We start from the raw sequence: 25,458 nt of genomic DNA, 5'->3' as shown, positions 1-25,458 counted from the left end.
TTCTGTCAAGGAGGGCGCGCCTCGATGTTCTAACACAGTGAAACCGATCGAACGGAACGCAATGCCTGATCGTCTGAAGAATGCTCATGAAAACCCATCATTGTTGCAGTCGCACCTTCATGAATGTAAAATTGAAAATTTGAAGATCAAGCTTTGCTTGGAAGAAAGTAATAGTGAAAGCCAATGGCATTTTTCTTGCAATGCTCTCTTTTGGCGTCAAACTCTCAATTCAAACAATCAAATCTCGTCGGATGAGGCGGTGGTGTCCGACGGAGTGGCGCTTTTCGCGGTCCTTTTCCTCTTCCAATTGAACCGGTAGACGACGACCCCGATCCTCGACCCCTGGCACGGCTTGTCGGTGTGGATCGCCTCCACGTCGAACGCCTTCCTCGCCTTCCGGAAGAAGGCCGAGTCCTTCTTCCACCGCCTCAGGTGAGCCATCACGAACACCATCTCCTCCCTCCGCTCGCTCCTCTCGAACAGCCACCGCAGCGTCTCCAGCAGGGGGTCGTACAGGTGGTCGTAGTACACCACGTCCGACGCCAGGATCACGTCGTACTCCTCCTCCCCCAGGGCCCCGACGTCCGCCGCCTCCCCCCACCGGAGCGGCACCACGCGGACCGAGCCTCCTCCGGCGCCCGCCGCCAGGGCCGCCGCGTTGGCGTCGACGCTGAACTGGAGGTTGGGGACCACGTGCGGGAGGTCGGTGACGGTGACGCCGGCGCCGAGCGCGACGGCGGCGGCTATCCCGACGAGGCCGGTGCCGGAGCCGAGCTCGAGGACGCTGAGCCGGCGTTGGGGGGTTGGGGGCGGCCGGCGAGGATCGGGGAGAGGGGGCCGACGGCGGGGTCTGAGACGTGGGAGTCGAGGAGGTTGAGGAGGGTGGTGGCGGCCGGCCAGAGCTGGAAGGAGAGGCCCCGGGAGGGAAGCTGCCGGATGGCGATGGTGGCGTTGACTGACCGGAGGCGGTGATGCTCCAGCTGGTCGGGTTCGGCCGGATCGTCTTCTTCTTCACCGCCGCCGTCTTCCGGCGGAGGCGAGAGGATGGCCAGAGGGCCGGTAATGTCGGCGTCGTCGTCGTCGTCGTCGTCGCGACTGGCCACTGCGTCGCCGTTCATTGCTGCCGGCGGCGCGGAAGTTGGGCGTGCTTTGCTTACCGCTTTTGGCTTTGAGTTTTGTGGAACGTTGGGCGTTGACAAAAGTAAATGCTCTAGGGCTTCTCCAAGTATACGCTTCCCCGGTTTTTCATTTTTATTTTTTCCCGCTTTGTATTATTCCTTCTTTGGCAACTTGTCTTTTTATAAATTATCTTTGGAACATTTCTAGGGCTTATCCAAGTACACACTTCCCGTTGTTCAAAAAAAAAAAAAAGTACACACTTCCCCAGTTTTTCATTTTTCTTTTTCCCGCTTTGTAGTATTCCTTCTTTGGCAACTTGTCTTTTTATAAATTATCTTTGGAAAATCTCAAATAAGTACTTGAAATGGAGCCATTTTCTCGAAAAATGACATAAAGTGGACATTATCTCAAATAAGGACCCGGAGTGACTAACTTACTTTCAATTAAGAATTTGAACTTCTAATTTTATTCACAATCAGGGGAACTTTTGTCCAAGAACATTGCTATTTATTTTTTGTCTCTCTCTCTCTCTTTCTTCTTTTTTTCTTTCTTCATCTTTCTCACTCTCTACATCACCTCCATTATCAGCTCCTCCATCGCTCTTTGTGTCATCTTGTTGTATGACCAAGATTGGGTTTTCTTTAACACAAGCCATTACAACGTAGTCTAACTTATTGAAAATTTTAAATTTCGCTCCTCAAAATGGTTTGTAGACAATTCCACGAAGCCGAAGTGAGCTTTCAAAAATAAGTTCTTTTTATTCCAACATTCCTCACAAATTCTAATCTCAAAGCCATAATATGAATCTGCTTTTGCTCAGATTCAACTTCTTATCCAACTCCCAAGCTATGCAACTAATTCCTTTGGCGATGTATTTCTCTCACCTCGAGAGTGCATCAAACTCCACTTATTCCAGGCCTTCCGCTAACCTAGCAATTGCAATTTTTTGTGCTGCTTTCGGTCCTGCTTGCCAACAACAGAGTAGCAATATCTAAGCATTGCCAGATCGTCTTGTTTGACTAGCTTATGCCTCTATTCAATTAACACTTGGTGATCAATAATTTCATGCCAAAGAACAATTTTGTTTTAGCTGGCGACTATTTCAACCTCGGCAAGAGTTTGCCTCATCAATTTCAAATTTGGGTTTGCCTCTCTTGCGTAAATTCAATCTTTCAAAGATCCCATTTGCAATGCCAATGGCTCCTTTCAATAATCCCTAGTTTGGAGACACCCGCTCATACTCTTGCCATTCTCATCGACACAGCTCTTCTCTTCAATCGATACCTCATCTTGAGATTGATCATTAGTCGTATCTGACATCATTAACTGTAGAAATTGTTGTACTTCATTGCCCCATTGTTGCCATTGACAAGTCTTATTCGAGCTCTCGACCTCATCGACCGTTGCCCCTGATAGAAAATCCAACATCGTCGTCGTTAGATGGAGGTCAATCTGAGCTTTAGGTTGAGCACAAGCACCGAGATTTGATGCATCTTGAGGAACTGAGGATTTTAGTATCCGAGAAGGTGACCAATAGCTAATAACTCCAATCTGACTTCTTGTCACTAGGACCAACTATGTGATGACATGAAGCTCACAAGGTCGTTGGTAGGGGCCTTGATTATGGTGTTGAAGAAGGAGGCAATGTAGAGTGAAGGAGGAGGTGTGAGGAAGATGAAGAAAGAAAAAAAATTAAAGAAAAAATGTTCTTAGACAAAACTACTCCAAGCTGTAAATAAGATTAAAAGTTTGGGTCCTCATTTGAGACAAAATTAATCACTTTGGGTCTTTATTTGATACGGTGTCCACTTTGGGTTCTTTTTTGAGAAAATGAATCCACTTTAGGCCCTTATTTGAAATTTTCCCAATTATCTTTGGAACACCTCTCTCTCTCTCTCTCACACACACACACACACACAGGTGTGCATGGTCTGGGCGGACGGTTCCCAACCTAGAATCGGGAATTGCTCACTAAGGACCGGTTCCGAAAAATTGAAACCGGGATCCACTTGGGAACTGGATCGCTGCGGTCTGGTTTCCGGTAGATCCATGGAACCAATCTTGACGCCAAGGCGAGCTGTGGTGTCGCGGTGACGGGCGAGCAGACAAAGGGCGCTTGAGGTTGCCGACGTGGTGGTCGGCGCGGAGGCGAGCCATGGTGTCATGGGTCACTAGGGTTTTGATGTCGAGCAGCGAACGAGCTCAATAGATTGGGCTACGTCCGTCCGCCTTGCGCAACTCTGAGCCGAGATCCTTGAGAAACCGACCCCATATCGGAAAAGTCGAGAACAAAGGGGGACAACATCTACTGTGATTTTGACGCGAAAGAGAAGTCGGGCTGGGTCGTTGGTTACGGTTCAAGCGTGGTGGTCGACGGCGGCTCTCTCCCTCACACTCTACCCTTACTTGCAGCTCTCAAATCTCACTTGATCTCACCCTCTCTTTTCAACGTCTCACAGATCTCTCTCTCTCTCTCTCTCTCTCTCTCTCTCTCTCTCATCATCTCTACTCGACCCCCCTTCATCGAGCTCCAGGAGATCCTATTTATAGGCTAGAGGGTTCGATCAACAAGGGCATTTCCGCTGCCGGTCCTGGGCATGCCAACCGGCCTCCCTCTTGGCCGAATTGGTGTCTCAACTTGTTTTCTCCACATAGGCTTGCTCGGCATCGAAGGCGTTCGCCTAGACGTCCCCTTCGTCCGAGTTTCTCGCCGAATCTCACGCTGCTCTGTTTGGCAACATTGATGGCTCCTGCGAGGCGTCCCCTCCATCGCCGGTCTACCCTCCTCTCTCTCTGCCCTAGGTTGTCCTGCGTGCCTTTAGTCTTCATCTAGTGTGGTGTCCATTGTCCAACACGAGGAAGGAAGGAGGAAGAAGAAGAGGAGAGGGCCGGACTGCGGAAAAGATGAAAAATGGATTGGGCCTAGCCCAGATGAGGGAAAAGAAGAAAAGAGGGGAAAAGAGGGAAAATGATCCGATTTTCGCTAGGGTTTGTTTTAGTATTTTTTTAATATTAAATATTAATCGGTTTGATCCGGGTGGGCGGGCGAGCGGATCTGCCCATAAAATTGGGAACTGGACCGATTTCCTCAAGAACCACCGTTTCTGGGCGGTTTCGGTCCGTTCCGGACGGTTCGGCCGGATTCCGGTTCTTTTGCACACCCTACACACATTATTACAAATTCTTTTAGAAGGCCTATAAATTGTTGCCACATGTACTTACGAATTTTGAGTGTAGTTTCTCTAAGTGGCTCAATACTCTAAAAACAAATTATCTAACTTCAACTCTGAGATCAATTCTACCATTAAATTTTTTTCTCATAATTTTTTTTTTCAAATTTAAATCCAATCCTAGTTATATTATAAACCTTTTCCCCATAAAGAACCTCTAACTTTAAGTTTGGTCTCATTTCTACCTTAACCTTTTGTCATTTCATAACAAATCACCAATTCATATTTAGGTCCTAAATTTACCATCGTTAACCCTTTTTCCAAAATTTTCTCTTAATAATTGAGGAATGGAAAACTTCCAAGCAAGTTGTTTGAGCGTCCCAAGCCTAGTTTATGATCATGAGAGAAGAAAGACTTCTGAGAACAAGAGATTAAAGACTAAGCGTAAGATTGAAAATTCCCAAGTGAGAGAAAATGAAGACTCTCAACAGAAAGAACAATTGAACAAAGTCAAACGAAGTTGCTCTAAGTTGCTCTACTTTCTACCTATATTTAATATCCAATAAGTTATCGTTTAGGTTGACGTGGAAATTTATTTCCAAAAGATGTCTTATTTATGAAATTTAAGAAAAAGATTAGAGAAATGACGTGGAAATGCAACATCACTCAAAGTGATTGTACAAAGACGTCTTCAATAGTTACATCCTTGCTAATGGCAATTTAAAAATAAATGAAGTTGATCTGTGATTTGTACAAAGACGCCCATGGTCTGAGCTTTTGCTGTTCAGGGATAAAAAGCAATTGAAATGGAAGGTGGTTCCGCTGGTCAAAACATCGAGGTGGGGAGAATAATTAAAGTTTGGGGACTAGGTAAGGACGAGGAGGCGCTAGTCTTGTCCTGAACAGAAGGTATGGTCATCTCAATGATTTGGTCTTCTTGATGGCAATCCACTGACAGCATGTTGCGAAAGCTGAGTCAATTTTGGCCCTGTTTGGTTGGGCATTTGGAAAGTTTTGGGCTCTAAAGTCATTGGCCAAATGCTACGGTGTTTGGTTCATTTTTTGGGGGACTTTGAGGAGATGCAATTGCATCTCCAAGGGGGTTGAAAGGGCTTTGGGGGAATGGAGGGGAGAGGTCCATTGGGAAAGCTGAGTCAATTTCTCCATACAATCAGACCTGAAGTTCGACCATTTATATCAGATTTGGCGGACTTCAAAAAAGAAAATAGAATTTTGTTTTTGTTTTTTTAATTAAATAAAAGTCATTTACAAATGCAAATTTTGATATTTTCAAAGTTGTATTTTAATGCAAATTTTACTAAAAATTTTGCTCTTCAAAAAGGCAAATTTTAAAAAAGGTGGTACAATCAGATGAAGTTCGACCATTTATATCAGATTTAGAAACTGGAATGATGTTCCAAAAATGCTCATCAAAAGGATTTTAAGGTGGTACAATGTTTCTTGCTTGACATTCTTATGCCATAACCCGATTATCTTTAGGTTGCAGTGGAGTGAAGAAGCAACGGAATATGAACGTCTGAGTAGCCAGCATATAATTTTGAAACTATAACCATAGGTTTAGGAAATAGATTGACAAATTGATGTCGTTTTTGCCAATCACAACATGGATACGAAAAAATAACAAGGACCCCAATCAAATAGCACATACTACTCAATGTGCTGAGAATACACCTCTCAGAACCAACATGAATTGTTCCCCCATGCTGAGGACCTGCATGAGGATAACTCAACCTGTGAGATCAGGAGGATGGCGTTTTGTACCGCGCAAGATCTATTTTTGTTGTCGCCTCTTCGACTATTGGACACAATGACACAGAGGGATGAGTTTTCAACCAATAAGGATGGTGCAGTTTGTGGAAAAGCGGTGATGATGTAGGAACCTAATGTCCCAAACTTGGGTTTCTGCAATTCACGGCCGGCCTCCTTCCCAAAAAACAAATTCCACATGAGAGACTAGTCCAAGACTAATTAATCGAGATCTAGTTCATTGGCATTGATGCGAAACTTAAAGATTTACAGCAGTGACATTTGTAGGAAGCACAATCATTCTGATTTCCATCATTAAGCTACAGTGACACTGTGATGAAGCAAATGCATTTCACAATAACCAGCACAAACTGCACTCAATGGAGTTCTTACACATTGTCAAGAAAAGGTGGGGATCGTTACTCCATATACATCATGAGTTGTTGGGCTTTCTGTAGGACCCGTTGAATTAATGGACTATTTCTATGCACGCCTCTAGATGACAAAGTAAAAAGATTTTACAGATCAGTCGAAAGCAATAATCGAGCTCACAGAGGTTTAATCAGCGTACTTGACAGACCGGAGAAATTCATCGGGAAGAACATCTTGAGGTACTAATTCCTGCCTAAAATCTGCAGGATCTATTGGAGGTCCAAGTACTTATTTTACAGATGAAAAGGCCAAGTGTCATCTGTCACGCCTTTTATCAGCATATGAAAACATGAATCAGAAGAACAGTTCATAACCTTGAAGGGCCTGTAAGGAGTCACATTTGATAAACAATGGAAGAATGCACGTCTGAACCATCAGCCCGCTGCACCTGATTATAGTAGTCATCCATGCAATGTTAGAGTAATTCTCTGAAGGGCCCAAATTTGGTTCCCAAGGAGCTTCACGTTTTGAAGCTTATACCCTTCACTCTGTCATACTCATCAAGCATCGGCTGAGAAAGCTAAACAACATTATTGCACAATAGCATATTAAAAATGGCACAAGGGAAGTCCGATACAAGTAGATGCATCCTCAAATAGGAAAAAAAAAAACTCCTGCCTGCGTGGCAGGATTTACTAGGGGCTTGAGGAAGTTCAGAAAAGCCTGCTGGTGTGATTCCTGACAATATAGGATGAAACACGTCTCAGAAATAAATAAATCAAACAACCAATCGGAGCATAAGATCTCTCAATGCTATGTCGTGTACCGAATTAAGGGGATGTTATGTGGTTCCAAAATCATTGAGAGAAAGTATGACCCAGTAAGGCACTAAGGCAGAAAACACCTCTGCATTTGTTATGATCTGAGCTCCGACATTACCAATAGCCAGGACACTGAACCCATCCTATGTTCAGCATACCTAAAAGCAGGAATGACCAAGAACAATTCCAAGAATGAGAGTCTAAACTACCCTTCCAAACTAGAGCATAAGATAAAACCACATAGCACGGACAAATTTTCTATCAACAATGAGAAATCAACTTGTAAATCTGTACTTCCAGAAACATAAAGCATGTTACAAAATGTTCAAAGTGTCAAAAATCTGTCAACTTCCTGGAGTCAACTTTTTCACTGCCAGGTTTTGCTCAATTGGACTTCCCAGAAGTCTGTGATGCTTAAAACCTAATTAATGATTTAGACTATGAGCATTCCAGAAGTTTGTCATAATTAATTCATCCATGATAAAGAGGATGGATTTGTGTGCTCTTACTCAACAAGACGGACATGTTACAGAATGGAGATGCCAACAGAAAATGGAGAGCTGTACAGATTTTTAGTTATCTAATGCTCCTTTTACAAGCAACAGCCTCACAGTTTGCCACATGTCTGGGTACTCAAAGATGAATTTTGTGAAGATGCTTAGAAAAAATGATACATATGACCAGATCCCCTGAGCACCATCTGTTTCACCCATAACATGATGCAGCAACCCATATTTACTCCCTGGTGTATGAACACTCCCCTGCACATTTAACTGTTGTGCCAGAAGATTACGACTGCTTCCTGGTCATACATGATGTACTACTTTACTTACTAAAATTCTGAAAATCTCCGTTTCAAGAAACTACTTATGCATACTCAGGTGAAAAAGCAAACCTTACCATTGACCCTATGACAGCATCTGTTGCAAGGGTTGCCTTCAGGACGCTGCACTAGCAACAAATGTTTGCAACTTCAGCTGCTGACAATCAAGCAAAGCAAGCATCAAATATATCTCCAAACATTTTATGGACGTATAATGCATCATGAAATGTTTGATAAGCTTCACCCTGCTTTTTATGATTCAGATCACATACTTCAAAGAAGATTAAAAGGATAAGGAACATATTTTACCCTTAACAAATCACTTCCCTAAGGGGGAAAATTATTGATTAGAATGTGTCAGCAAAAGTAATCTCCTGCTAATTGAATCGATCATTTAATCAAAGTGATGTTTTCACTATGACTAAAAATTATTGCTCGACTTTTCCACCCAGAAAAAAATAAGGTACGAACAATGAAGGATTGATTTACAACCTCAATCCATCTATGCAGAACCTTCGACGCTGGCAACAGTAAAGGTTCAACAAAGTTCCTGTCAAAGTCAAATAAAAACACAAAAAATCTTGAAGTCCCAATTTGGTTAAGCAAAACATGCGCCAATATCAGGTGGCAAAGAGTACTATGGGCTCCTATTACCATTATCAACACCTACTAAATCCAAACCCGACCAGCAAATGAGATGAAGAAGCCTTACACCATATCATTTTGTCCCGGGTTGCGAGCTCGCCGCAGGCAGCAAGCCCAAAATACCGATCTGTTTAACCTATCTTTCATCCAGTCGCCGATAGAGGATGTCTCTCTCAGGAAGTTTCTGCAGGAGGTGAATCAAAAGGAATATCGATAAAATGGCAGAAGCTCTCCATTTGATTTTCATATCTGTACAAAATGCTCGAGATATTATGAGGACAATATATCTGAGCAAAGATAAAGTGCTCTTATCGTGAGATCAGTCATAAGAATTAAGCATTTACATAGCCAAGTTAACAGAAAATACTAGTGAATCCAATCATGTAGATTGACATCAATTGTTGGATGCTAGCAGTTCGCGTTGGCTTATGATGGGAAGCTGAACAGGCAGCAGAGCATTCATTTATTGGCTCTAAAGTTCCTCTTTTCTTTCTCAATGAGATGATCTTATTCTAAATGCGCTTGTTTGACGTCATTTAAGAAGAGATGTTTTCGATTTTCTCTTAATCAGATCAACCAGGATTATCTAATTTCAACTAGATAACTTAAAGATGACACAGACTGATTTTCAAAAAGCAGCTTTACAGAATGCGAAATGAAATTCAATTGTTTTCAAGAAGACTAAGTAAGTTCAAATGGGTTCTATCGGATAACAGTTCTCAGTCTAAAATCAATGAAAAGTTGACTGATTCAAAATCTCAAGAATGAAAATAGGACTAACTGCTTGTCTCTTTGAATCTATTTCCCAATCAACCGTAAAATCAAAGAAGAAGAATTGACTGAAAACTTTCTAATGGCATTTTCATGTTTTTAGCAGCAAGAACAAGAACAATTATACAGAAGAAAAATTGAACTTACGAACAGCTTGACAAGCAAGTCCATAAAATTGAACTTGTTTGCAAAGACATTATTCAAAGGATTCGTATCTGCCTTCCTCTTTCGAAACCAAATCTGATCGAGACTCTTCAAAGCTATCTTTAAAATTATTCGGAAGGAAAGTTATGAAAAATTTCTGTAATCATTATTCAGAAGGAAAGTTATCTTGTAGGTGATTACAAGATAATCAAAATCTAATATGTATAGCGACTTACCTGGACGGGGTTATCTCATGGCCTGGGCCAGTCTCCAATATGTATCGGCCCAAGTGCGCTCAAATTTCATGACAATCTCAATTTTTCCTTTAATTTTCTCCTTAGATATGTACAAGATAAATAATGTCTTTCATCTTCATGGCACTCTCTTGCTAAGGTATTGATTTAAAAAACGTTTCTCTCGTGCATGTTTTTAATTAATCAATTGAGATTTATACTAAATACATACTTTATGTGCAAAAAGTAAATGGAGTAATAAAACTAATCGAAGGTGCAGCGAACGAGCGTATAAGACAAACTCGTTTACTAAAAATGATGATAAATAACAATTAATTATCTGGGGCTAGCAAATACTGCTTTTAAATAGGAAATGTTTAAGCAAACTAAAATTAAATTAAATAAGTCTATCATTTATAAACGAGAAGACCGACCAAAAAAAAAAAAAAAAGAAAAAAAGATGGACTTATCCCAAACCATTTTTGCTCTTTTGGCCGGAAAAAGAAAACCATATTTTGCTCTTATGAAGGAAAACAATTTCTGGTTTTGCAACAAATAAAATAATTTCAGCAGAGAGAGAGAGAGAGAGAGAGAGAGAGAGAGTAAAGAAAGAAGTCCTCTTTCTCTCTCCTCCAGCCGTGGGGGGCGTCCCTGTTAGGGTTAGGAATCGACTGCCACCGCCCTGCTCCTCCTTCTCAGCGACATCCATTACCTCTTGGAACGCAATTCCGCCGTTGACCCATCTCTTCCCTCCGCAAGCAAGCTCTCCTGAATCAAACATTCCGCGCCCTCCTCATTCACTCTCAGAGGTACGGTTTCTAGCGAAAGTTCTTTTTTTTTTATTTTATTTTCTTTGGAAACTTTCCGGGGGGTCTCGAGCCATGCTCATTCCTTTCGCCATCTTGTGTTTTTCCTCAAACCCTTTTTGTCAAAATCGGATTTGAGTTTCGGGGTTGTGGAAATGCTTGATCTTTTGTGTTTTTGGTTCCTGGGTTTAGAGCGCAGCGTTGCAGCAAGGGCACTGTCTGTGAATGGAGTGAGCTGCTGCTGCTTGAATTTCGTTTTTCGTCGCTTGTGGCAGAGTGACTGCAATTAGCTCTATCTTGTTCTCTTGGTTCTGTTCTTCCACTTTAGTTGCAGGGGGGGTCTGTTTCCATGTTGGAGGGGGCCTTTGTTTTGTTGTCTGTGAGTAGGTTGCTTGATTTTTTCCTGCAATTCAATCTGAGATTTGAGGCCGAAGCTTGTTGCATAGGCCGATAAAGAGTGGGGATGATCTAATTAGATCAAAAACATTGGAATATGTGTAGAACGACAATGGGCGCTGTGAAAGGGAAAGAAGGGCCTAAGAACCTATAACTTCTTGTTTTTTGGCCGGCAAAAGCTCGGAGTAGTGAATAGATTATGTTACTGATGGAAAATCTCTTAATACACCACTCCTCTACTGAAGCTGGATGAGATAGTTTTCTTGCTTTTCAACTATGAAACATTCGGTTGGAAGAGGGCCACTGTGGCTTAAAGTTAAAGAAATCGGATCAGTAGAGGAGTGTATAATGGGGATATAGAGTAAAAGAAATAATGCCAAAGGCCAGAGTGCCCTGTAGTCTGTAGCCTACTTGCGTCCTATAGATTTCTGCTCCTATGGGTTCGGTTTCTTACTATGGTTTCCATAAGTTTATCAGTTTTGGGGATGCTGTTGTCACTTCTCGTGAATTGACTTTTGGAAATAATGATTGGAGGATGTGCTTAATTTGGTAGCTGATCTCAGGGGAAATTGAGGCAATCTGTTTTCTTTGATGACAATGGAGGCCAAATTCTTTCGCTTTCTCAAGATTGTTGGTGTTGGGTTCAAGGCTAGAGCGGAGTCTGAGGGACGCCTCTTGTACCTAAAATTAGGCTACAGTCACGAGGTGGAGCTGACTGTTCCTCCTGCAGTGCGTGTCTTTTGCTTTAAAAACAATGTGGTCTGCTGTACTGGGATCGACAAGCAGAGGGTGCATCAGTTTGCCGCTGCCGTTCGTAGTTGCAAGCCTCCAGAAGTTTACAAGGGCAAAGGTATAATGTACATCGATGAAGTTATCAAGAAGAAGGCAGGGAAGAAGTCGAAATGAGTGTGCAGATGCATACTGCTGCTGTAAAATTATTCATAATAAGACCATGAGGCAAAAATCACAGTTTGCTCTGTAAAACTTGGAGGGAGTTTTGTAGCTTGTTGTGATCGAATATTTTTGCAGCCGATTGCCTAGTTCAGATTAGAATCGAAAATCACTTTTCTTTCAGGTTTTTATTTTATTTTATTTTATTTTATTTTATTTTTCTTCTTCCATTTTCTGGTAACAAAGATAAACCTGTGCTCCTTCTATAGCTATTTTCTAGAGCTATTTAGGCTGAATTCATGGCTGTTGACAGATTTGTCTACTATATATGGAAGGACTCAAACGAGCTGATTTAATTTGTCCTCTAAATAGAGCATGTTAATTGAGAGCTCGTCTCTCATATCTCTTGCTTTTCCTATGACTTAGTTATCTAGATACTAATCATGATTTGGAGGACGTTCCATCTTCTAAGAAAATCTGAAGATGCTTGTACAGTTGAAAGCTGTAGACTGGTGTTTTTCTTGCCAGTCTCGTGGTCATGGTTGAAAAGGAGGGAACACAGCTTGCCTCCGTGCTGGGGTCAGTATTAGGCGCTCAAGGTGAGAGCTTGATGCAGGTGGGCGGAGCTGTTGCGCACGCCTTGCATATCGAAGCTCTTGCGTGCGATTCTGCCCCACCACGACGACTGAATTTTCCACTCCAGATGGGTTATCTCGTCACGAACGATCGAGACGAATTGATCACTTGAACGCATTAATCGAAATTACCCCCCTTGAAGATGAGCTAAGCTTTGCTTCATTTGTGTCCGTAAGCCCTCAAACGGAAGTGAGCAAACGCTTAGCGACCAGTTTCCTAGCGAATCTACTTCAGCTTTTCCTGTTTTTGCTGCAATGCGCTTCAAAAGTTTCTCCTCGTCGCATTGACCGCTAGGACTATACTGTCATCGTTTCTTGATAGAAACCCAACACTTGCTTTTTTGGACTCCCTTGGTTCATTAAACCCAATACTTATTTCTAACTCAGCCTTCATGAAACCCAACACTCATGGCAACTACAAACATTCGTAAAAGTCCTTCACATAATCCCAGAAATTAAAAATAACATGTCATTGTATATACTGGTTAGTGCACATTCTTGCGGTATGAAAACTTGTCGCACGATGCCTGAATGAAATAGCATAGCCTATCACAGATGTAAAACACAAAGATAAAGCAGCGATGGTCACAAATCGTCTTAAATCTCTCCAAGAGTTTTCTTCATATGCATACAGTTTCTTCCTTCATTGTGGTGGCTGGGAGGATCTTGATTTATAGATCACCTTGATAAATAAAAACCTCTCGTGATCACGGGTGTCTACCATATTTGTATTTGTAGAGGATCTCTATCTCCGCTCGGCAAATGCACTGTTCACATTCGGTGTTGTCGTAATGGTCAATGTCGCTCACCCATCCCCTTCTCTTGCAATGCTCGCTCCGCATCCGGCAGTCGTAGCGAGGAGGCTCTCCTTCGAAGATTGTCGTGTTGTTCCACCACATGTCACGCACGACGTTGAGGTACTTCTTGCGGCATTCCACCACTCGCCCGCTCGCATAGACTTTTCTCAATAGTTGGACTCCTTCCTTCTGCAACTCACCACCCTTGCAGACGAGGAGAAGCCCGACCACGTAGGAAGCTCCGAGGTGCCCAATCTGTGCCGCCCTCCTCAATAGCTCCATTCCTAGCTCAACCTTCATGAAACTCACATACTCATACTGCAACATTCCCAAATTGCATATGGTCAATTTTCAACTTAGCACGAAATAGTAGCGAATAAATTAGAGAGAGAAATCACATAATGTACCAGTCCTTGCGTGTACAAGGCCTCCAAATTGTCGCACTTGATGCACCTCTCAATGAAAGCTTTGCCTTCTTCCGGATGCCACCATAGTATTCTTGAAATCTTGTCCAGTGATATTTGTCGATATACGTAATTTTCTTCAGCTAATTCATTAAAAGTTTTGCAACTGCAGGGACAAGAATAATATATCAGTGGGCTTTCGCGCCCATTCTTCATCAACATCCCACTGTTATCTTCTTTCTTTCTGCGGGAACTCATGCACAGGGGACGATCACAACATCTAAAAGAGAATTAAAAGGAGGGCGAGCAGGTTTGCGGAAAAAGAAGAAGAGAACATCCCAATTTCGTTGAAGCATTGAGTATGGCGGAGAACTTACGACACGTGCCAAGTCCACGCATAACATATCAACCACGTTCGTGATTTGCAGCAAAGGAAAAGCGAAGAAAACAGCGGAATTCGGCGTGAGGATGCTCGATTGAATAAATAACATCACAACAAAACATTATAAAGTTTCTACGTACAACTGAATTAGAATTTCTTCGTTATATAGGGTTCAGAATGAGTAAAGTAGGAAGAGATTAAACATCAGAAATATCAACCGTGACTTTTTGAAGGGAAAGCTTAGACAGTACCTTATTTTCGCATTGAAGAAATCGTCCATGGAGTTGGCGGCGACCGAAGCGAGAACTTCCAACACCATATCACGAGGAAGAACATCAAAGGATTTGATCTCCATAGCTAGATTGAGGTGACTCAATTTTGGCTCGTGAGTAGATTACTTGAAACTTTGATCAATGATGGAAACGTTGATGATCCTAGTACGATTATATATAGGACAATTAGAACCGACGTTATCCTAAGTTTGGTGTAGTTTAAGCTGTTTATTTCCTATTTCGATTAGGATACACATCTATTGGCCAATTATCAAACGAGTCTAAATAAGGAAAGTCAAGTACATGAATGATTCGAAGTGAGATTAACAAACTTTCAAATTCACCTGCATGAAATCTACTAGTGTATATAAAAATCCGTGCGTGTTGAGTTTTGGTGGATAAAAAATTATTTTAGTGACAATTATTTTAACTGACAGTTCTTTGTGGGTTACTAAACTCTTTCAAAATTCTACTAACGTAGATAAAAATCCATCTTTTTTTTCCTTGCAGCAACGTTAACACTGTTGCTCGGACAATTTTTGACCAACATCGCATCCTCTCTCTCTCTCTCTCTCTCTCTCTCTCTCTCTCTCTCTCTGCAGGGTTGGGCCACGGCAAGGCCGGACGCCACTTCGCCCTCATCGACACTGCAAGATCCAGCCCCTTGTTCTCCGAATAGGCTACTTTAAAGAACTTTCTTGGCACGTACGATGAAAATCGGGTGATGAAAAGAGCGCGAACGACGGCAACACGTTTCAATTGCTTTGCTTGCGCTACCCGGCCACAGCAAATCTTTCTTTTGATAATTGGGGCATAAAGAATACAAAATCAGCTCTTAATCGATAGATAATTGATGATGAGATGATTTAACACTATGCGGGTCAAGTACAAGGTGTATTACACGACAGAACATTGAATGAAGTCACTATGTTCTTTTTCATATTTAACGGCTGCAACATATCTCTATACGGGGTTCGTCTTTTTTCCGTATATTCTTTCCAGGAGAGAATAGACGGAGATAAAAATTGAGATTTCATCCGTTAAACGAAGGAGAAGCGGAGAGGGAGAGAGAGAGAGAGAGGGGAAAGAACGAGGGCAGATCAATACTCGTTCACTTCCGATCCCGCAGCCACTTTGGACCGAACCATCTCTCTGTTGCTGGCAGCCACACTGGGTTGAACCATCTCTTCGTCGCTGGCATGACTGACCGGAGGGGTCACCGCGCCGTGGCCCGCGAAGCTCATGGTCGGCGTGCAAGGCGCCCCACTATTGCCCGGAGTGTAGGCGCACCTATTCCCGGGAGGAGGGACGCTGCCCTTTTCCAGTATGTCGAACGAGTGATAAGGCTTCTGGTTTTGGTATTCGTCGTCCCTTTCGCGGAGCGGTCGGCCCGCTTCGTTGGGTTCGAACCTTAGCAGCAAAAGCACCAGGATGGCCACTAGAATTGCTCTTAGGAACTCCATCATTTCTCGGTGGGTCGATCGATGATGTCGCTGTGGTTGAGGACGTAGGGACTTAATTAGGATGCGGGTCTAAATATTTCCACTTTGGATTAAAAAGATTCTAAATATTTCCTCGAGTGAGAACACGTATTTGGGAGCCTCTGGTCCATACACGTAAGCCAAAGGCCGTCGTCTTTATTTATTTAATGCATCCTTTAAAATAAAAAAATAATTCACAAATAATCCTTAACAGCTAAGGTTTCGATTTAACTTAATCCCCACATTCATGCGATCCAACTGGAAACTTATCAGAACAATAAAATAAACAAAAAACATCAATGTATCATATCGGCCACCTAATGCATTTTTTTTTTTTAAATCGCAAATAATAATTTACTTTTTCCCCTATATATATTTTCTTAGTAGCTAAGGTTGTGATTTAACTTATCATCCCCGATTTATGAGATCCACCAAAAAAACAATCAAATAAATGGGAAACACCAAACCATTGGGATTCGCCCAATGGCCACCCTTCCAACATGGAAAGGGGAGGTGAGGGCTTCAAATCCCCACATTCTTAAGGGAATGGGAGGGGGATGGGGTGAGGACGCGTAAGTTTCAGGAGTGGGTTTCGACTCCCACGCCCTACAAGAGGCAGGGCAAAAGTCTGAGAGTGAATGTAGAGTAGGAATAGAGTATGACAAAAAAAAAAAAAAAAATGGGAAACACCAAAATATCATACTCGGCCATTGAAGCGTGGGCCCCACACATCGCGAATCCGATCCACGTGTCGGGAGTCCGAGGAGGGATCTCCGCCCTCGATTTCAAACCCCCCAAAACCGGCGTCTGCTACCTGGCCTGGCCCCCACCGCTTCCTCCGTCCCCCGTCCGGAGCTAAAGGCTCGGACGGCCCAGATCCGTCCTCGCAATCCGACGGTTGATACCGCGCCTCTCATGTACGGTCGCCTGTACTACAGTAGAGAGGAGGGGATACGCAGTGCTTTTTTTTTTTTTTAAATAAATATACAGCAGATCATGTACGCAAGGGAGGGGCAAGAGCTCTACAAAGGGGCACCAACAGTACCCTTCTGTACCATGTATTGTTTCGTTGTAACTCAATAAGAAATTTGACTCGACTTAAAATTCTTTTAAGACACAAATATTTCTCGACAGTAGACGGATTTCAAACAGCTTCTCTGTTCCTAAAGTCATATAAGCTCCAGTCATGGCAAAAAAAATCCATCATCAAAGACAGGATGAGTAAATTCTTACCGAGTTATGTTTCCAACCAATTGTCCATGTGATGTCAAGTGGGCGCGATGCACTGGATATTCAGTCCAGCACAGAGGAATGTCTTGGCATACCATTGATTCTATTGTCTAGAATGACGGACTAAACATGGATTGCACGAGGAAACTATTAAATTAATGTATCGAGTTTGAATTCGAATAACGATTTGTTAAATTAAATTCTATTAAAGAAGATTTTCTTAAAAGAATTATAAATTGAATGAAGAAATCTTTTTTTTTTATTGAACTTTCTTTCATACGTGCAGGATAAGCAACGAAATAAGGAGAATGTGATTTGTCACTACAAGACAAAAGGGGCACACTATATTTAATTTATCTATTTATCTTTTAAGGCCAAAGATGTCTTTGTCGGGAGAGATAAAAAAAAAAAGGAAATTCCCTTTTATAGAAGTAGAATCTTTGTAGGCATTGGTTTGGTGATGCAATGGGGGCAAGCTCAAACGTGATTTTTGACTTTGGGCACACTTTTTCTTTTCTTCTCTCTCTCCTCTTACCCCCTCTCTCGGCCGAAAATGCCTAAGTTTTCTTTTCCTTTTGCAAGTGAACGCGGCCGTGACAAGTCTTGAAGAGGTAGAGAATGTGAAGATATACGTACGTGGAGAAGTGGAGAAGGGACAAACGCCCGGCTTGTTTCGGTGGTTTTTTGTTTTGGCGAGGGAACTACTTACAGGGGAAAAGGCATAGAGCGTTTTATTTTGAACTTAAATGTTTTATGCGGCTTCTCCTTGGGAATTGGGATTTATGTTCCGCTTTAGGCTAGAGTAAATTTATGTCCAAGCTGTGGTTGTTTATTTATAAACACGAATTGTTGGGCACCTTCTCTCTATTGTGGCTGATGTTGGGCTGTGGAGAGAATCTTTTGTGATGATATTTGGGGGGACTTTTTGAACTTAAAGTTTCTTTGCTTTGTTTGATATTGATCACATTGGCGGCTATCTATGAGAAAATTTTGCTTGTTTTTTTGTTGGCTCTGCTTGTTTCTTTGAAAATGATTGTTAAAAAAGTGTGTTCATCTTATTATGATTTTTAAGGAAACTAATTGTTCAGTTACTCTTTATTTAGATTGAAACATATAACATTAATTTGGTGAAATTTGGAGATGCTTTAGGACCTTTTTTTTTTTTTGGTAGAAAAACAGAAGTAATGCTTTAGGACTTTAGATTCCATAGAAAGGACGTAAGTTTGTTGTAATGCTTTATGAGTTATTTGAGATGTTTCATGATTAAGCCTCTGTATGGGCCTTGGAGACTGCTGTTTAAATAAGATATTGCAGTTAAGAAGAATTTTCTCCTAGCACAGATATATTTCACCATTTTTATTTTCTTGTTTTAAAGAAGCAATTGGAGGGACTTTTGCATTGCACTAGAACAAAATTGAGATCCGCATGTATGGTGCTGATTTTGATGAATCATTCTGCGCATAAAGGAGTTCTGTTCTTTCATGTTGTAACATGTCTAATGCTATAAGGTTGCTGGAGATTTACCTTTCTCTGTTTTGGTATGAATTTCCTGTGCCTGGTGAGAGGGATTTGCTTTTTCAGGTTCTTTCTGGGCACGTGTGCACACGTGAGAGAGAGAGAGAGAGAGAGAGAGAGAGGACTTCTGGCTTCCCGTTATCTTATCAGATTTGATTAGGATACTCAGGTTTACACTTGTGGTTTTACGTGGCATGGGACATGCATTTTCTGGTGGATTAATTTGCTGTTAATTACTCTCTTGTACTACTGTAGGTATTGATCTTAAGTGAGAAGCTTCATTCTGTCAATGCACAGTTTGATCAGCTAAGAGCCATACCTTCCAGGATGCCATCAATACTCTCTTGTACTACTATGGGCGCTATTTAACTTCTGCTGTCCTGAACTACTGGGTGTCTGACAGAGAGGATCAGCGTATCATAAGGTGAGCTTGTGTTGTCTAATATATTTATATGGGAGAGTGCTTCTACTTAATTCTGAATCATGTGCATCTTACATTTACCAAATTGATATTGTCAAGTGGCTTCTTTTGGTTGTTTAATTTCTCTTCTGAAGGTTCAGCAGAGGATCTCATCAAGCAAGATCTTCGAAATGTTGCTGAGGGTGTAGCTGCTTCTGTTCTTCAGCCGGCTCTTCCTTCTAATCCTGATTTAACAGTTTATGAAGGAAATGAGTCCACTCATGAAGCATACCAGGATAAAAATGTGCAGCAAGAAGCTGACACTGAGGTGATTGAGCTCTTTTGTGTAAAAACAGTTTGTTTATGAGTGTAAAAACAGTTTGTTTATTACTTCTAAAATGCTGTTTGCTGTTTATGTTATATTATCTTCGATGAATGACAAGTTTGTGTATTATTGCTGCATTCATTTTCATTTTTTTTAACTAAAAATTTTTAGAAAAAGAACCTGTTGGAACCTGGAACCGACCCCGGAACCTGTGACAGGGTAGGTTCCAGGTTCTCGGTTCTAACGGGTAGGTTCCCGGTTCCAAAAAATGAGGAACCTGTACCCGAGGGTAGGTTCCAGGTTCCAAGCGGAACCTGTAAGGAACCGAGAACCGCTCACCCCTACATAAAATGCCTAAGTTTTCTTTTCCCTTTTTGCAAGTGAACGCGGCACAAGTCTTGAAGAGGTAGAGAATGTGAAGATATACGTACGTGGAGAAGTGGAGAAGGGACAAACGCCCAGTTTTTGTTTTGGCATACGTAGAGCGTTTTATTTTGAACTTAAATGTGCAGTAATTTTGTGCAGTAAATTTATGTCCAAGTAAGTTGTTTATTTATAAACACTTTGAATTTGAACTTAAATTTAGGTGTGAGAAATACTTGAGCGTGTGAAAGATCGTAAATTCTGATTATCCGATTATAGTGGATTATTTGCTATTGGCTCTCTTCGTGGACATAGATATTGATACTCGAACCAAATTACGTAAATTTATGGTATTCTTATTATTTCTCGTTTATTTCTTTGGTGATTTTACGTTGACATAAATTGTAAGATCCTGTTATTTTTCGCGTATTATATTCCAACAAAAACTGCAGTCATAGTCATTGCTTCCACTCTGGATTCTTGTACAAACGCTGGTTATCCTAACATCAAAGACAACAACATAAAACAAATTAATTTGAAAGGAAAATTGGTTACACGTGCTTTCTTTGTTTTGGATCACTATTGAGTCGGTTTCAAGAGCACCCATACTAAACATAAAAGATCAATCGCTTCCATTTGCCAAGTTCCACAAAAATCCATCCTAAACAGTTTAGATCAATCTTTTGCATTGTCCATGTTCCAAAAATCAATCACGATCAAGTGATGTAATTGGTCTGCGTACAGATTCGGAATGAGTATCACTCAATCTAGCAGCTGCACCTACTGAAGAAGGCAGGTTATTCGGTCACAACAACGTCATTTGTTTTCTGATTATATCGGAGTAATATCCCGCTCTTACTGAATTAATACATCCTGCGTTATTTTTTCAAGAATGACACGTGTAGTGCAGCATTATCCAAGTGCTTCCCCTCCTCTCGCAAAGATTTGATTGAGTGCTCAAATTAACGGTTGCCCTTTATCAATCTCTTCGATGTGCGTCGTGGGTTTGGCTTGTTTCGGGTACTTCGGTTTGTGAATGAATAGGGTGAGATAACTTTTCTTAGGGGAATTTACCCCGTGAAGACGAGCTAAGCTGCTTCATTTACGTCCGTAAACCCCCAGACGGAAGTGAGAGCGAAGGCTTAGCGACCTGTTTCCCAGCGGATCTACTTCAGCTTTTACTGCTTTCGCTGCAATGCGCTTCAAAAGTTTCTCCTCGTCGCGTTGACCGCTAGGACTATACCATCATCGTTTCTTGATAGAAACCCAACGCTTATGTTTTTGGACTCCCATGGTTCATGAAACCCAACACTGATTTCTAGCTCAACCTTCATGAAACCCAACACTCATTGACTTCTTCGCCGCGACAGATTTTTCTTTCTTACAGAAACTATAGAAATTCGTAAACCCTTGAAATAATTCTAAATAAAAGCACGAAATACTCTTATTTTCTCAAATAAAAATCTAAAGTGAACTTTATTTCAAATAAGGGCCTGAATTGGCCATATCAGTTAATGGTCTGAAGTGATTATAATGGTTATAATTATTTCAAGTAAAGGTCTAGCCTTGTTGGTTGGCAAAATATTCCGGCTAATTAAGGATAATTTTGTCCAAACACAAGTTTTAAATTAGATTAAAAATTTTAAAAAATAAATCTTTAAAAAGGAGAAACTCAGGTGGGAGGGAGCATAGGCTTGTGTTTTTTTTTTTTTTAAAGAAAATTAAAAAAAGGGAAAAAAAATAAAAATTAAAAATTTTAAAAGACAAAATAACCCTTTACAGTCAATGAGTTTAGGCTATTCTTTAAAATTGATGTAGGCATTTAGGTTTTTATTTGAAATAAAGTTCATTTCAGGTCCTTATTTGAAAAAATGATGATACTTTGAGCTCTTATTTGAAATAATGTTTACTCCATGCCCTTATTTAAGAAAATGAAAATACATCAGACCTTTATTTGGAATTTTCCCAAAACTCTTTTACATAATTCTAGAAATTACAAATAACATGTTGTTGGATACATTGTCTATGGTATGAAAACTTTCTCGCATAGTGATTTCTCGCACGATGCCTGAATGAAAATATCGTAGCCTATCATGGACACGAAACACAAAGACAAAATAGCAACGGTCACAAATCATTTGAAATCTGTCCAAGAGTTTCTTTAGGTGCATGTAGTTTCTTCCTTGATAGTGGTGGCACAAAGGATCTTGATAGATTGCATCAACAAAGAAAAACCTCTTGTTATCACGGGCACCTACCATACTTGTAGAGGATCTCTATCTCTGCTCAGCAAATGCACTGCTCGCATTCACTATTATCGTAATGGTCGATGTCACTCTTCCATCCCCTCCTCTTGTAGTGCTTGCTTCACATCCGACAGTCGTAGCAAGGAGGCTCTCCTCCAAAGATCATTGTGTTATTCCATCACATGTCGTGCATGACGTCAAGGTACTTCTTGCGGCATTCCACCACTCGCCCGCTCGTGTACACTTTCCTTAGCAGTCAAACTCCTTCCTTCCTCAACTCACCACCCTTGCGGACGAGGAAGAGCTTGACGACATAGGAAGCTCCAAGGTGCCCAATTTGTGCCACCCTCTTCAATAGCTCCATTCCTAGCTCAAGCTTCGTAAAACTCACATACTCGTATTGCAATATTCATAAATTGCATAAGGTTAATTTCTAAGTCTGAGCAAAACAATAGTAAATAAATTATAGAGATAAATCACATAATTAGACACATACCAGTCCTTGCGTGTACAAGGCCTCCAAATTGTCGCACTTGATGCACCTCTTAATGAAGGCTTTGCTTTCTTCTGGATGCCACCATAGTATTCTTGAAATTTTGTCAAGGGATATTTGTTTATACACATAATTTGCTTCGGCCAATTCATTAAAAATTTTACAACTGCACTTATTATCGTAATCCCATGTTAGTATAACAATTGCAATGATTCTTTGTACTTGACAATTGACACTAGATTACATCTTCTAAGGTTGGATTTCGCTGGGCCTCAATAATCATGAAAGCATAATTAAGTTTATACAGCTAAAATCAAATTAAAAAATCTTCATTACGATAAAGTCATCTATCTAATGAGGATGCTCGATTGAATAAATAACATCACAACAAAACATGATAATGCTGCTATGTACAACTGAATTAGAATTTCTTCGTTATGTAGGGTTAAGAATGAGTAAAGTAGGAAGGGATTAAATGTTAGAAATACCTATTGTGACTTTTTGAAGGGAAAGCTTAGATGATACCTTATTTTCGCATTTAAGAAATCATCCATGGAGTTGGTGGCGACCGAAGCTAGAACTTCCAACACCATGTCGTGAGGAAAAACGTCCTCTTAGCAAACGGTGATGCGACTCAATTTGGTCTGCGAGAAGGTCGTGTCTCTTCAATTTCGGTCTTCAATGGTACGAGGCAAAAGTGGACGGAAGGAAAGCAAAATTACTTGAAACTTTGATCGATGATGGAAATGGTGATGATCCTAGTACAATTATATATAGGACAATCAGAACCGACGTGGTCCCAAGTTTGGTGTAGTTTAAGTCGTTTATTTCATATTTTGATTAAGATACACATCTATTGCCCAATCATCAAACTAGATTCTATCGTGTTTTTTTTTTTTTTTTTTGTGCAGCAACGTTAACACTGTTGCTTGGACGATTGCCGACCAACATCGCATCCTCTCTCTCTCTCTCTCCAGAGTTGGACCATGGCAAAGCCACATTCCACTTTGCCCTCATCGACACTCAAGATCCAGCTCCTTAGTCTCCGAATATAGAGCCAACTGGTTCGAGAGAGAGAGAGAGAGAGAGTACCAATAAGGGCTACTTAAAGAACTTTCTTGCCACGTACGATGAAAATCAGGTGATGAGAAGAGCGCGAACAACGGCAACACGTCCCAATTGCTTTACTCGCGCTCCCCGTCCACAGCAATTCTTTCTTTTGATAATTGGGGCATAAAGAATACAAAATCAGCTCTAACTCGATAGATTATTGATGATGAGATGATTTAACCCTACGGTCAAGTACAAGATGTATTACACGACAGAAAATTGTATGAAGTCACTATATTCTCTTTTACATGTAATTGCTGCAAAATATTTCTATAGGGGTTCATCTTTTCTCGGTATATTCTTTCCAGAAGAGAATAGACGGAGAAAAAATTGAGATTTCATCCGTTAAACAAAGGAGAAGCGGGGAGAGAGAGAGAGAGAGAGAGAGAGAGAGAGAGAGAGAGAGAGAGAGAGAAGAACGAGGGAAGATTCCCAATGAAAATATCGCCAGTGTTGCATCTTGAAAGTCCTTGCCGATCAATACTCGTTCACTTCCGATCCCACGGCCACACCGGGTTGAACCATCTCTTTGTCGCTGGCATGACCGACCAGAGGGGTCACCGCCCCATGGCCTGCGAAGCCTCTGGTCTGCACGCAAGGCGCCCCTCCTTTGCCTGGAGTGTAGGCGCACCCATTCCCAGGAGGACGGACGCCGCCCTTTTGCAGTATGTTGAACAAGAGATGAGGCTTCTGGTTTTGGTATTGATCCCTTTCGTGGAGCGATCTGCACGCTTCGCTGGGTTCGAATCTTAGCAGCAAAAGCACCATAACGGCCACTAGAATTGCTCTTCGGAACTTCATCATCATTTCTTGGTGGGTCGATTGATGATGCTGCTGTTGTTCAGGACGTAGGAATTTGATGAGGATGCGTGTCGACGTGCCGGTTTTTGTAGACATGCAAGCCCCTCCTGACTTCAAATTCTCTCGAGACGTGTTTTGAACGTTGACTCCCTATGCTCGAGAGACTCAGAAAATTTCGAAAGGATGAACGGGTCAAATGCAAGAATTGTATATTCGTATTAGTGTGTTTCGTGCACATTCGCGAGCGCGTACGCCTGGACGGCGGTTCTTGATTCTTTGTTGGTTTGAGAATTAGGGTTACAGAGGTCTGAGTCAAGGAACGTGGCACAAGGAAACGTCATTATCTGCTAACCTTGAATGGTTTTATACTTATAACATGTTAAGATCATAAAAACCATAATTATAGAAGGACTAATGTCCATAAAAGAAATTCTTTATAGATGATCCTTGACCTTTTAAAAAGTTTAACCTTAATTGAGAAACAATTTTGTGATCATGATGAATCAATAGGAATGGAAGCATGAAGGGTCATCATCCTATACCCGTCCCAATGATATTTCATTACTTTTTAAATCCATCCCAAACTCACTATAGATTTTAATATAATATCTCAAACCTACCTCACTAAGGTAGTTGGTTCCTACAAGGTACCTATAATCCATTATATTTCATTACAAATAATAATTTGTTTGTTAATATATAATAGGGATGAGCATATTGGACCAATTGAACTGGGAACCACTTGGACCAGACTGAACTGGCCAGTTTTGGGGGTTCTTAAGGGTGTTAGTCCGGTTTCTAGTTCCAAGGGGCAACCAGGCCAAACCGGACTAACTATTTTTTAATTTTTTTAATTTCTTAAAAAAACAGCGACAAGCCCTAATCTAACTCTTCTCCAGTCCTCCTCTGCAGTCTCACCTCTCACGCCGCTCAGAGCACCTTCAGTCTCCGTCTTTTCCTCTTGCCTTAAGTGCCTCACGCCTCAATGCTCTTTTGCATCCCTCTGGCTCTCGGCTCTTCTCAGACGCCCCCCTCAGCTCTCGCTC

At 41.4% G+C, this 25,458-nt stretch overlaps 3 protein-coding genes and 1 long non-coding RNA gene across 5 annotated transcripts; 2 read left to right on the top strand and 2 right to left on the bottom strand.

Annotated features, from left to right (window-relative positions):
* Positions 1-54: 54 nt before the first annotated feature.
* On the bottom strand, positions 55-1,226 carry LOC104456871 (protein-lysine methyltransferase METTL21C). The gene is given in 2 exon segments (XM_010071752.3): positions 55-785; positions 788-1,226. Coding segments are annotated over 2 exon segments (879 nt in total). The 5' UTR covers positions 1,119-1,226; the 3' UTR covers positions 55-237.
* A 9,222-nt stretch (positions 1,227-10,448) lies between these two features.
* Positions 10,449-12,327, top strand: LOC108954243 (60S ribosomal protein L6, mitochondrial). 2 transcript variants are annotated; one of them, XM_018859975.2, is made up of 2 exons: positions 10,449-10,674; positions 11,621-12,327. In XM_018859975.2, the coding sequence occupies exon 2, from the start codon at positions 11,659-11,661 to the stop codon at positions 11,971-11,973; it is 315 nt and encodes a 104-aa protein (XP_018715520.1). In that variant the 5' UTR covers positions 10,449-10,674; positions 11,621-11,658; the 3' UTR covers positions 11,974-12,327. The 2 variants fall into 2 exon arrangements, with proteins under 2 accessions (XP_018715520.1, XP_018715521.1); XM_018859976.2 differs by having other exon boundaries at positions 10,451-10,674; positions 11,631-12,327.
* An 897-nt stretch (positions 12,328-13,224) lies between these two features.
* On the bottom strand, positions 13,225-24,379 carry LOC104416477. Its single transcript, XM_039299734.1, has 3 exons — positions 24,096-24,379; positions 22,505-22,667; positions 13,225-13,708 (listed from the first exon to the last, which is right to left on the bottom strand). Exons 1-3 carry the CDS (start codon positions 24,377-24,379, stop codon positions 13,301-13,303), a joined length of 855 nt encoding a protein of 284 aa, XP_039155668.1. The 3' UTR covers positions 13,225-13,300.
* On the top strand, positions 18,892-19,534 carry LOC108959382. The gene is made up of 2 exons (XR_005545625.1): positions 18,892-19,098; positions 19,230-19,534. It is a non-coding gene; the product is annotated as an uncharacterized LOC108959382 (long non-coding RNA).
* Positions 24,380-25,458: the final 1,079 nt, after the last annotated feature.

This window comes from Eucalyptus grandis, chromosome 8 (genome assembly GCF_016545825.1).
Source record: "Eucalyptus grandis isolate ANBG69807.140 chromosome 8, ASM1654582v1, whole genome shotgun sequence".
Lineage (NCBI taxonomy): Eukaryota > Viridiplantae > Streptophyta > Magnoliopsida > Myrtales > Myrtaceae > Eucalyptus > Eucalyptus grandis.
This window is presented reverse-complemented; position numbering and strand designations above follow the sequence as displayed.

What these genes read in the sequence shown, in the direction of transcription:
- LOC108954243 (XM_018859975.2), top strand. Translation starts at nt 11,659, where the DNA reads ATGACAATGGAGGCCAAATTCTTTCGCTTTCTCAAGATTGTTGGTGTT.
- LOC104416477 (XM_039299734.1), bottom strand. Translation starts at nt 24,379, where the DNA reads ATGGTGCTTTTGCTGCTAAGATTCGAACCCAGCGAAGCGTGCAGATCG. An exon ending in GTGGGATCGGAAGTGAACGA is followed by an intron (nt 22,668 to 24,095) that starts GTATTGATCGGC and finishes TAATAAGTGCAG; the next exon opens with TTGTAAAATTTTTAATGAAT. An exon ending in CCTTGTACACGCAAGGACTG is followed by an intron (nt 13,709 to 22,504) that starts GTATGTGTCTAA and finishes GGAATGTTGCAG; the next exon opens with TATGAGTATGTGAGTTTCAT.